We start from the raw sequence: 12,700 nt of genomic DNA, 5'->3' as shown, positions 1-12,700 counted from the left end.
TGGAGCTTCAAGAGTAGGAGGAAGAGCACAGGTGAACATGATTTACACTGTTGGACCATTAGCCCAACTAGCTCAGTATTGTCTATACTGACTGGCAGAGCTCTCCAGGGTTTCAGGCAGGGATCTGGTGCGCGTTTTTCTCCAGCATTGTTCTAGTTGTCTAACTATGGAGCCATTCTGGCTCTATAATTAGGAATAAGAAGATCATGAGTACTCATATTGAAAACCCTGGTCATTTTCCCATCCCGGAGGTCAACCAAAACCTCAGTAGAATCACAAGCATTACACAGGCCAACACACATTTTGCTTCCTTAAACATTACACCAATTCCTGGGTATATTTGGGGTGCCAATTCAAAAAATGGGATCTGTTTTGCCCTATCATGTCTAGTTTTGGAGACACGGCATAGCCTCTTTAGTGAATGGTTCAAGCAGCTTCTTCATGGCTTCCTCATGATGAAGCTGCTTGAACCATTCATGAATGAGGCTGTACTGTATCTCCAAAACTAGACATGATAGGGCAAAACATATCCCATTTTTTTTGAATCAGCACTCCAAATTCATATCAAACCACCATAAAGTTTGGGAAAAACTTTTCTGACCCTCAATTTTGTAGGCCTGTGTTATTGGCAGGAAATTCCCCTTAATGTGGTGTGTGGTTCTTGCTTCACTAGGCTAGAATGCAAAATAACGTCGGCCGTTAAACCCTAAGCCTCATGGAATCCAAATCCAGGCGGCAGTACTTGGGTAAGTGGGAAATGTACCACAATACTGACATAGGGCTGTTATAAGGATTTATGAGGTAATGTGAAATGGGTTGAACACTATAGAAATGCTATGTACTGTACTACAATTATAATACTACTACTTCACCCACTTTTTAAAAATTGTAACACTAATTCCAGTAACAACATTTTGAGAGTCAAACATTCAACATTTATTTAGTTACCTGTGCATGTTTTTCTATCTGCTTGGAGAATTGATCCTTCAGGACAAAAGCAAATTGGCCCTTCAGGTGTCTGAACACAGCCATGGCTGCAGTGAATGTGATTGTTTGTACAGGAAATTAGTTCTACAGTAAATTTAAAATAAATAGAAAGGAATTAAGGAAAATGTAATTGGACTACAGAAATGATAGCACAGAATGTCAAAGTTGGAATGGTGCTTGGATGTCTAGTCCATCTAGACAACCTCCTGCTTAGTGCAGGCAACTTCTACTGCAGTGTTTCTCAAACTGTGGTTGGGACCCATTAGGTCGGTCGCGAGCCAATTTCAGGTGGGTTCACATTCATTTCAATATTTTATTTTTGATTTATTAAACTGGATGCTACCATGGTATGTGACTGCATTTGGGGAAATGTTACAGACCTGTACTTTGAATAGGCTACTCTGTATATGCTTTTAACATGATAGTAAATGGAACTTACTCCTGGACAAGTGTGGGTAGGATTGCAGCCTAGGATTGTTAAAATTTCCCTGCTTGATTATGTCACTTCTGGTCATGACATCACTTCCAGTGGGTCCTGACAGATTCTCATTCTAAAAAGTGGGTCCTGGTGCTAAAAGCGTGAGAATCACTGCTCTACTGCATATTGTGTAGAAGCTTGTTAGCGTCCACAGGGAGAGGATTCCATAGAAACTGCGCTATCACCCACCCATACTAAGGCCCTGCTTCTAGCAGATGCCTGCCATACACAGACAGCTCATTCACTTGAAGCAGGTAAAAATTTACCTCTCCTATTTTGCATTCTTGTTGGTCCAATTGGACCAATGTGATATAAACAATACCGATTTCTTTTTAGCAGTCAGAAAGGAGAACAGCCTCAGATATCCTCCTTCTGTTTTGCATGCTAGCCTGCTACTTGTTTTCTTTGTACCCAGAGCACCATATGGAAACGTCTGCTGAGCTGGACTAAGAGTGGAACAAATCAGGGTTGCCCACAGCTGTTTCCTGGAATCTGTTTTAGGCATCAGCTTCATCAGTACACAACAAAAATCAGTAAATATTCCTCATCCAAGACAACAGTTCTGATTGCTTAATTGTCCTGTAAAGAATTCAAGTTTGCACCCTCAATGTTTAGGATAAGGAGATGCATATCATAATCATAATTATGCACATCATAATTTCGGCATGATCTAAGTCTCAGATGAACACATACGTTCTCCCATAACTTCATTTGCTAGATGCATATCCCAGTGTCGGCAATGGGTTCTTACGTTTAAGAAATGAGAAACGTTTGATAATATAAGAGAAACAGGAAAAAACTGACAAAAATTCGGGTAGAAGTTAAATAGGGAATGGCCAGATCTGCGGAGGAAAAGTCCATCACGGGTTACAAGCCATGATGATTATATGCAACCTCTGGGTTTTAGAGGTAGCCTGTATCTGAATGCCAAATGGAAAGGAGTGGCAACAGGTTCCAAGTATCTTATTATCTTGGGGCATCTGGTGGGCCACTCTGAAATACAGGAAGTTGGACTAGATGGGCTTTGGCCTCATTCAGCAAGGCTCTTCTTATATTCTTAAGTCGTTTGAACACAGTCAGCTTTTTTTCATAGACCACATGGGAGCATGGATAAAACAGAGGAAGCAAGTGAAATGACTCTAGGATAGTTCTGTGGCTCATACCCAGTTAATTTGGCACACATACTTTCATTGTTTGGACATACAGTGCTTCCGGCCCTTGACAGTCTCTTATCGAGGCAAAAGTTCACCCTACAACAGGTCAAGGATTGCAAATGGGTGTTCATTGTGTGTTTTCAGACATGCCAATGCCCTTCAAACAGGGAAATTAGAGTCAGCTGTCAGTGGAATTATGGGGTCTGTCTTTTACAATAATATATGACATGGTTCAGCCTTTAATAACTCAGCCCCAGTTACCCTTTCTAACTGGGTAAGAGGCATTTTTTCAAGTGGGTGCTCCTCTTTTTAGCAGGGGGAGAGTAACTGGCCCTTCTCACCCCAGCAGTGTCATTTCTAGTGGCTGTCTGCTGGTGTTCTTTTGCATCTTTTTTAGATTAGGAGCCCTTTTGGGACAGGGAGCCATTAGTTATTTGATTTTCTCTGTAAACCGCTTTGTGAACTTTTCGTTGAAAAGTGGTATATAAATATTGTTTTTTATTATTATTATTACACAACAACAGCGATGATGATGATGATGTCTAACAGTTCACCTTTAATCACATTTGCACAGAAATAAGCGCCATCAGTTTCAGTGATACTACAGAAGCCTAAGGTACGATGCACAAAGTATAAAATATTAATGGGCTGACAACTGATGTCTCAAAACATTTCCAAGAACTTCCACTAACGTATATAGGAATTGGAAAAGCAGAAATACTCAGTAGTTTGTTCCCTGCTACTTACCATGGCAAGTTTTTCCATCAGGCAGTAGAACAAAACTTCCCGGACATGTGCAATAATAGGATCCTGGTACATTGATGCAGCCCAAAGTGCAGCCATGGTTCCATAATGCGCATTCATTGATATCTGATGAAAGAAACAATGGTGGCATGTATAACCTTACAAAACCACTAGAAATGGTTAGTTACAACAGTTAATTGTGTTATGCTCTCTTAGGATGTTTTGAGCAAGATAAGTCACCAATATAGGTTTGCCCTGGTATCCATGGGTGCTCCATTCCATTCATGGATACATGAAACTGTGGATACCAAGGATGCCCCCCTGGTGTCCTGCAACCTCTGGAGGTTTTTCTGAGCCCCACAGTGCACAACTACCTACCACCTCTGCAGGGCTCAGAATGGCCATTTAGGGGGAAAAATTATTTCTGGTTGTGTTTTTTGGCAAAACTGCAAGTGATGCATTTACACCTTTAAAAGGCATTTATGAGAGCCAGGACAGCCCACACCCATGAATAATTGAAACCGCGGATATGGGATCCACTGATATGGGGCCTCCTTGTACTAGCTGCAGAAGAAACTTTCTGCAATGTAACAAACAAGCAAAATAAGCCCGTACAAAGCTCTCCCACAGAACCCAGAGAAGAACTTAAAAGTGCCTCAACTTTAGTTGGACCATTAAATTTCTTGAAATAATTTGCATATTGCCAACATATAGATCACCACCTTGGGAATTCAGGAGAAAAGACTTTCCTGGCTAGTTAATACGCTAAGCTAGTTTCAGTGCCTAACAGTAAGAACTAAACTCAGTTTATACAAAACACAGTTCAAAACTGGATTCTGTTGAAAAAGAGCTCACAGATGTTTTGTATGCGGCTCAGTGCTTCTCTGTCAAGACCACAGTTTCAAAAGGGTCTTATGCAGGCTAGAATTTTGAAAGGTATCCACAGAAGTGAATGATTTGGTTACAGATGATCATTTTGTCACAAATCTGTGGCATTTTGCCATTTCAATCTGTGTTGAAATGTGTGATAAACCTCTGCTTACAGATCACCATGCTATTCCAGGCCAAGAGGAGAGATCTCATCATGTAAAAGTGCCACTCACTTGAATTCTATGCCCAATTTTAATTGCAGACCAGTTTGGGGGGTCTTACATACTCCCTCCTTCAGTGCTCCCCTCTGAACAAGACAGAAAGGTAACTTTAACCACAGCTGCCTTTTCCTGTAACATTTCTGTATTTCTGTTCCTAAAACATGCCAACTGGATATATATGGCATAGGAACAGTATTGTTTATACCTTGGTGCCTTTTTTATTACGGTTTGCTTAAAGACCATATTTGAGTTAACAAGAATGCATGCTTTCCCACATTATTCAGTTATAGCCAATTCTCCTGCACTGTTACCTTCACAATATTGCCTATTTTTGCTCAGTGTAAATCCACTCCTACATTTGCATCGACTAGTCTTCAAGTCTTGTTCACAGAGGCTTGTCTTGCAGCCTTCTCTGTCTGAAGTACAGCGTCTCTCTTCTAGAAAATAGGATTATACCAGGATAAAAAAGCAACTGAGTATGTACTGTGATCATACATTTTGAAGCCACTTCCTTCCAACAGTCTACATGCAGTCATCCTCAAACTGTGTGCCATGACTCACTGGAGCACTGCTGAAAGCAGCCAGGGCACCACAGAATTGTCCCTTGAAGCCCTCCCTCAAACCCAGCATTCTCAGAGGAACAGCCAGAGACCACAGGAAGAGCCGGAGATGATTTCTTGGCCTGTTTGGGACTTCCTGAGCCTGACTGGGGCTTTCAACATATATATGTATACACACACAAAAGAAGTTTGTCATAAATAAGCACCATTAAAATCAATAGTTAGTTGTGACTAACTAAAGTCAAATTAATTTCAATGGGACTTAGGCTGCAATCCTATCCACACTTACCTGGGAGTAAGCCTCATTGATTATAATGGGACTTACCTTTGAGTAGATAGTAGACATGGTCTTAGTATTGGGAACTCGAGTAAGGTGACTCAGATTCTAGTTGTGAAAATGTGCTTTTTCCGGTGACTTTGCGACTCGTGAGTCGTGTGCATGGCACACTCTAAAAAACACTTTCGTCAGGAGCCCCCTGACTCAGCACTTGTCCCCATGCGTGCTGACTTGAGTCTGCCTGCATCTGGAGGTGCTTGCTTACTGTTTCCGTGGCATGGAAAACTTTGTGGGGCCAGAATTCCATCAGCAAGCAGCAGGGATTTCCAGCCGGGAGGCAGGGAAGGGTTAATGAATAGGGTGGGAGAGGGGGAGACGGGAGTGAGCTCTTTTTCCCCATCTCTGATAGGAAGAAAGGAACGGATGATCATTGGACAAACTATGGGCATTCACATATTTTTATTGGCTGAGGGAGAGCAGGAAGAGGAGCCCAGGGGGGTTCTTGCCTTACAATTGGCTACAGAAGCCCAGGGAGGTGGGAGAAAACTCTTTTGCCCAATTCTGCTTTCCAACCTTATGGCTACTTGGCTCTGTTGTTACTTGGGGGAGTAACCCTCATTGAATGACCAGCTAAAGTGGGACTACTTCTGAGTAGGACTGTCAAGGATCAGGTCATCCTGGTAAGCCTCGCAGCTGCTGCACCTGACCCTCCTCCTCCTTGCCACTTCTGTCCCCGCTCTCTCGCCATTCCTCTCGCCCTGTTTACAGATGGGCAGGGACAGCAGGAGAGTGAGTAAAGAGAGACACACACAGAACCTGGCAGCAGCCCCATTTTTTCTGCTTTTTAAAGGGGGGGGGCTCAACTTGAGTCCATTAGAGTCACTAAAGGCAGGAGGTCTGGTCTAAAGTGTAGAGCCTCTGTTAACCCGAAGATAACATTTGAAGGTCGCCAGTTTGAGGTCACCAGCAGCTCCGTGAATGGCAAGGCCTTGAAGCAGCTGACAAGCCGAGCTGAGTTATTCCACCTGCTCTTTGGTGTGAGCGAAGAAGCATCTTGGCTGCCCTTCATGTGAGAGATGAAGGAACTGCTTGTCAGCCAGCCTGGGAGGCAACTGGAGGCCAGAAGTAATACCAGACTGTGAAAGAGCGATCTGAAACATTGTGCGGTTCTTGAAAGATAGAATGTGATTGTAAAAATTCCCTCAGGGGTTTAGAGATAGCCTGCCTATGTGAACCGCCTTGAATAAAGTCAGAGGAGTAATCCGATGACCAGAAAGGCGGTATGTAAATACTAGTATTATTATTATTTATTAAAGGGTGACTCAGAGAATCAGAAAGTGCTCCCATTAGGACTTTTTTTTGAGTCAGGTTGCTGGGACAGTGACTCTGTGACTCGACTCAAGTCTAGCCCTGCTGGGTTTTCCCAGCACTGCTCTTAGTCCTCACTAACTTTCTTTGGATATAGCTGTATGTATGTGTGTGTGCACACACAACTATATTATGTAATATGCAGCTATGTATACACACACAGATAAGTATGCATGTATACTTCTGGATTTTAACCCATGGTCTACACCCGTGGTCTCCAAGCTGCTGCCTGCTGAAAAAGCTGTCCAGGTGCAGCTTTCCATTCCATGCCATTCCATTCCATGACTGAGACATGCAAAATTATGCAGGGGATGGACAGAGTGGATAGGGAGATGCTCTTTACACTCTCACATAATACCAGAACCAGAGGACATCCACTAAAATTGAGTGTTGGGTGGGTTAGGACAGACAAAAGAAAATATTTCTTTACTCAGCGTGTGGTCGGTCTGTGGAACTCCTTGCCACAGGATGTGGTGCTGGTGTCTACCCTAGACGCCTTTAAAAGGGGATTGGATAAGTTTCTGGAGGAAAAATCCATTACGGGGTACAAGCCATGATGTGTATGCGCAACCTCCTGATTTTAGAAATGGGTTATGTCAGAATGCCAGATGCAAGGGAGGGCACCAGGATGAGGTCTCTTGTTATCTGGTGTGCTCCCTGGGGCATTTGGTGGGCCGCTGTGAGATACAGGAAGCTGGACTAGATGGGCCTATGGCCTGATCCAGTGGAGCTGTTCTTATGTTCTTATGCCACAACCATTTGTCTTCGAACTCATTAGTCCCACAGCTTTGCACTGGCAGCCACTGCCCCTGGGAAATTGGGGTACAGAGGTGTCTGAGTGACAGGTATCAGAAGCAGCTGCTTGGCGTAAGGTTGTGGGATGATCTGGGACAAAGACAAGCAGTTTGGAATGGAAAATATTGTGCCCGGACAGCTTTTTGTGACACCAAATCCAGGCCACAGTTTGGAGGCCCCTGGTCTACACAAATACTTTAGACCGGTGGTTCTTGCACATTTAGCACCGGGACCCACTTTTTAGAATGAGAATCTGTCAGGACCCACCAGAAGTGATGTCATGATCACAAGTGCCATCATCAAGAAGGAAAAATTTTAACAATCCTAAGCTGTGATCCTACCCACACTTACCCAGGAGTAAGTCCCATTTATTATCATTGTTAAAAGAATATACATACGAGTAGTAGCTTTTTGAAAGTACAGGTCTGTAACATTTCCCCAAATGCAGTCACATACCAGTCTAATATATTAAAAATAAAATAGTGAAATGAATGTGAACCTAAAGTTGGCTCGCAACCCACCTAGTGGGTCCCGACCCACAGTTTGAGAAGCACTGCTTTAGACAATTTCAGTATCAGTTTTGATACACTAGTATTTGAGTTTCTGTGGTACATGGGAGTAGATTCAGTTTTAGACGTTGCCCTATCAGTGATTGCAACAGTTACATCACAAAGCTGCAGTAGGAATGCCTTGACATTGCAAAATCACACCGCATTGGCCTCTGAGGTCAATTTAATGCCCTGCATACCATGCAATATCCCGGGCAAAGATAAGATAGTGGCAGAGGGGAGGGCAGGTAAAACAGTGGGAGGCATCCTAGCATGACCCATTGCAAACAGAGCACTAATCTAGTGGACAGAAAAGAGCTTGCAGCTAATAACTTCAATTTGACCTCTACAAACAGTAACAGTTCCTGCCTTGTGCATGGTAATCACTTCAGTTACCACTTCCTTTTTTAAAAACAATGTTAGATTGTACATTTTTAACACCAGCACACATTGACTTAGCCTCTGCAGGGCATCTAATTAAAGCTTACATGATTTCATTTTAGGTTTCCCTCGTTGTAAGACCCCGTATAAATCTCATTTGTACTTTAGGCTAATTAGCCTTTCCTCAATCCAGGTTCTTGGGCTGGATAAGCTAAACAACGCACTTGCCAAGTCCCAAGAGTTCATCTGGATTGACCAATGTAAGCTTCTTTCCACCCCCTCAGTGTTTTATAAGAATCCATTTGGGGGGAAAGAGGGGGGCTCACATTATATGAACCCCAGATTTCCGTGCTCCCATCTTTCCAGCTCTAAAGGGAAAGTTCTGGGCACAGGGAACAGCACGTTTAAAAAGCTAACAATTTATGAAGAAAAAAGGGAAGTGTCACCTCAATTGTTTATGCCAAAAAGTAATGAGGAAAGGCAAAGAACTACATGTATAAGGATAAAAAGGTATACCTTAACATTTTATGTACCTCACCTTGTATGTACCATTTACTTATCAAAAATCCCTGGCATTTTATTTGTGGCAATTGTGACCCAGATTGGAATCCTGGCTGCCCAACCCCGACAGCTCTGCACACACACACACACACTGGAATGCCCGACTGGCTGAGGTGAAATTACGCAATGCCTTCTAAGCTCAAGTCAACAGATTGCATCAGTCTCTGCAGTGGGTTGACGCCACAGCAATAGCCTACACTTGTCTTTCTAGCTCTGAGCGCATATGAATGATGAGCAGCATTCCACTTGCAAAGTCCAGCCATTAAGGTTACAATCATCACCTATTATGCCCAACTAAAGGGGCAGAGAGCCATGGTCTCCAAGGAGTGTTGGTCAACTGCTTCACATGCATCTAAGCAGTTCGTTCGTTCCCTCCCTCTCTTTGCAATGTGGGTATCCTGCATGTGGATGCCAAAATGGGACAGGAAACAGGGCAGACCTACATATGCGAGAGAGCACTAAGGTACAAATGGTGGAAAAAAATCTTTGTCTCTCTCAATACTGACAGAGGCAAACAGCTGGACATGCAAAACAGCCAGACTGCTAGCAGAAAGGAGCAGTCCAAAGGCAGGAGCTTTCGCCTGCCAACGTTGAGGCATGAACAGAGGAGAACCACACAGCTTGCCACTTGCTTTCCATCAGCCTGGCTGGAAAAGGGGGAAGATTGTGCTCCTCTCCCCCAAAGGGAAAAAAATTATGTAAACCTGAATAGAAATAAGTTCTATTGTATTCAAACACCCTTAAAGATTTGACAATATGATTACATGGAAGCTTACCAAATGCTTTCAAAACCATCCTCAGGCCAAGTGGTTTTATTGGATGCACCACCAGTATTTCGGCAGGTGGGGGAAACAATGGTCGCAGGTTTATTGCAACTATGTCTTTTCCTGTGTATTTATTGGCTTTCCAAATAGTGCCAGTTGTTGAGTCCGAATAGTACATGTGGTTGGCAAAGAGAAACATGTCATAGAGTTGGTTTCTATGAAGAAATAAAATAAAATAGTTGAGTCCATTTGCTGTTCATAAAACACAAGGCACCTGAACGGATTAGCCCGTAGGCCACAATCAAGAGACAGTTAAGCCTTCCTTGCACACTGCCTCTCACATGTGCTGTAGGATGGGACAAGCATGCCAGCAAGCCTCATGGACACGAATGATGCACACAAAGCCCTACCGACATCCTTCCCATTATCAGCTTTTGTCTGTAGCTATAATCACTAATCATGAGGAGGGATCCTTCCCATGATTGCCAGCTCTGCAATATTTGGGGTGGGTGTTGCTTACATAGTCATTCTCCCCATGCCCCACCTCAGGTACAGGAAAGCAGGGAGGAGGATGTGAGAAGGTTTAGCTGAGCCGATCCAGTGTGAGCTGAATCACACTGAAAGCATTGGCTAAGATCCAGACCAGTATGGGCAGCACAGGATTGTCCCAGAGGAAGGCAACAGAAGTTGCCTTACCTCAAGGAGGCCACCAGACCAACCCCCCCCACCCCATAATTTACAGCACATGCTCCACTGGCACGGCTGTATCAGTGGGGGGGATTTGTTAGTTTGGCAGTTAAGCTCTTAGGCTGCAATCCTATACACACTCACCTATGAGTACGTCCCACTGAACTAAATGTGGCTTACTTTTGAGTAGGCATGCATGGATATACACTGTCAACCACTATTCTTTATCAGCTCTCTGACTGGGATAAAAGAAAGATGTGGACATCCTGAACAAGAGTGGGATAAAAATGTAAAAACAAATAAATACTTTTCTAATAAAACAAATAAATACATGCTCATTTCTAACTGGGATTCATGTGAGCAACACTCAGAGGCAGCATCAGAGGTTGGCCAGGTCAGGTATTGGCTCACACCCATCAGAGGGACCACCTGGCCAAGCAAACCTGCAAACTTCCAATACCAGTTCCAGTGGCGGCAGCCTATGTACCTCTGGGGGCCCCTCTGCTTTGGACCCCAAGCAACCAAGTGCCAATGCTGTCAACACTGCTAGCTGGATTGGGATGATTTTCTTTAAAGTTTTCCATTTTGCATCCATTACATACCGTACAGTGTGTTTGTGTAAATGGACAGACCCACCACCATAATCACAGGTTCCAATATGTGAAATGTCATCATCATCATACTCAATCCAGAAAAGTTTCGCATCAATAAAATCAAGTGAGACCGTTCTGATGTTCCCAGTGCTCCTTAAAACTCTCGACGCTTCTGTTCCATTCAGAGCTGCTCTATAAATGCTGTCAACAGCTCCATCAGAAGACCAAAACAAAAACCTGCAGGTAACAACAATGACAATAATGGAGTTTGCTAAAATCACTGCATGAACCATCATAAGTAATCAGGAGCAATCAAAAGGTTACAAATCCTTAAGTATCTCTTTATTCAGTGATCTTCCTTTTGATCACACAACCTGAAATATTGTCTGGGTGGTGGATGCCAACAATACCTGTATATTACAGTTTGGGCATCCTTGATCCCTTATCTGCTTAGGACCAGAAGCGTTTTGGTTATATTTCTGTACTTTAGAATACTTGCATATACCTCATGAGAAATCTAAGGGACGGGGCTCAAGTCTAAACATGAAATTCATTTATTTTCATATACAATTTAGAGTGCAATCCTAAGCACTCATTGAGCCAGCATAAGTCCCTTGCATGGCCCAGGTGGGGTTGCAAACATTTGTGCCCTCCGAAGATAGCTGGGCTGGCGCAAGGATGTGCACAGGCCTGCAGAGGCTTCATTCAGCCTCTGCTGTGCCAAAGCCCTGTAAGTTTGCACGGGCAGGCGGGGAGGAGGAGGCAGGGCCAGGATCTGGCACTTCTGCTGGATCCTAGCCCCATTCCCAGGCAGCCCGGGGCAGCTCTTGGCTGCTCAGATTTGCGCCACCTCTTTAGGTGGCGCAGATCCAAGTAGCCACATTGCGGTTGTTGCAGTTTTACCCAGAATAAGAGGACCTTTTTCTCCTTGCCTCGGGCCATGACGCAGCCAGCTCAAAACTTGTGCTGGATACAGCCCATGCCCACTAGCCTGCTGGTTCCAGCACAAGCTAGGACTGCACTGCCCTACACAAAGCATAAAGATAGTTTTATACAATATTTTTAATAATTTTGTGCAACCTGTCACATGAGGTTAGGTGTGGAATTTTCCATTTATGGTGTCAAGTTGGCACTCAAAAAAGTTATGGTTTTCGGAATACTTTGAATTTCAGAATTCCAGATAAGGACACTGATATTCGGGGGGACAGGGGGGCAAATACCCTGGGGTGCGCAGCCATGACCCTCCCCCGGCTTTTTTCAAAAACTGGCCTTTCCAGGCTTTTGAGGGTTGGAGAAGTCATGGGCTTATGGACTTATGCCTGGCCTCCAGAAGGCCCTTCAAAAGGTCACCAGAAGTGACCTTTTTGGCCTCCCAGAGACTTCAGAAGGCCCTCTGGATGCCGCAGAAGGTGTTCTGAGGGGTGGAGAGGTTGCAGGCGGCCTCACCGGCCCTCAGAAGGCCTCTAGATGCACCCAGTGGGGGTGGGATGGGGGTCGCATTTCGTGGTCCTTGCCCCAGGCGGCACAGGGGCCAGGATTGCAATTGGATAAAGGATACCCACCTTGTATAAGATAATCATTTCCTTGAAATACCTATGCTTTATATCCACTGGTCTCCTTTAAAAATGCCCAGTTTCCAAAAACACATTGCCATCTATCTGCTGGTTGATGGGAAACTTTAGAAAGTGATTTGAACCACATAGCACCCCACC

At 44.0% G+C, this 12,700-nt stretch overlaps 1 protein-coding gene across 1 annotated transcript in view; it reads right to left on the bottom strand.

Moving 5' to 3' along the window:
* Positions 1-12,700, bottom strand: part of EGF (epidermal growth factor) — a 60,822-nt gene that overhangs the window by 37,414 nt on the left and 10,708 nt on the right. The window contains exons 5-9 of the mRNA XM_066632341.1: positions 10,998-11,225; positions 9,721-9,923; positions 4,766-4,891; positions 3,367-3,489; positions 949-1,071 (exon numbers count right to left, since the gene is read on the bottom strand). Of these exons, the coding sequence (XP_066488438.1) occupies positions 949-1,071; positions 3,367-3,489; positions 4,766-4,891; positions 9,721-9,923; positions 10,998-11,225 (803 nt within the window). The remainder of the gene's footprint in view (positions 1-948; positions 1,072-3,366; positions 3,490-4,765; positions 4,892-9,720; positions 9,924-10,997; positions 11,226-12,700) is intronic.

This window comes from Tiliqua scincoides, chromosome 6 (assembly GCF_035046505.1).
Source record: "Tiliqua scincoides isolate rTilSci1 chromosome 6, rTilSci1.hap2, whole genome shotgun sequence".
NCBI lineage: Eukaryota > Metazoa > Chordata > Lepidosauria > Squamata > Scincidae > Tiliqua > Tiliqua scincoides.
This window is presented reverse-complemented; position numbering and strand designations above follow the sequence as displayed.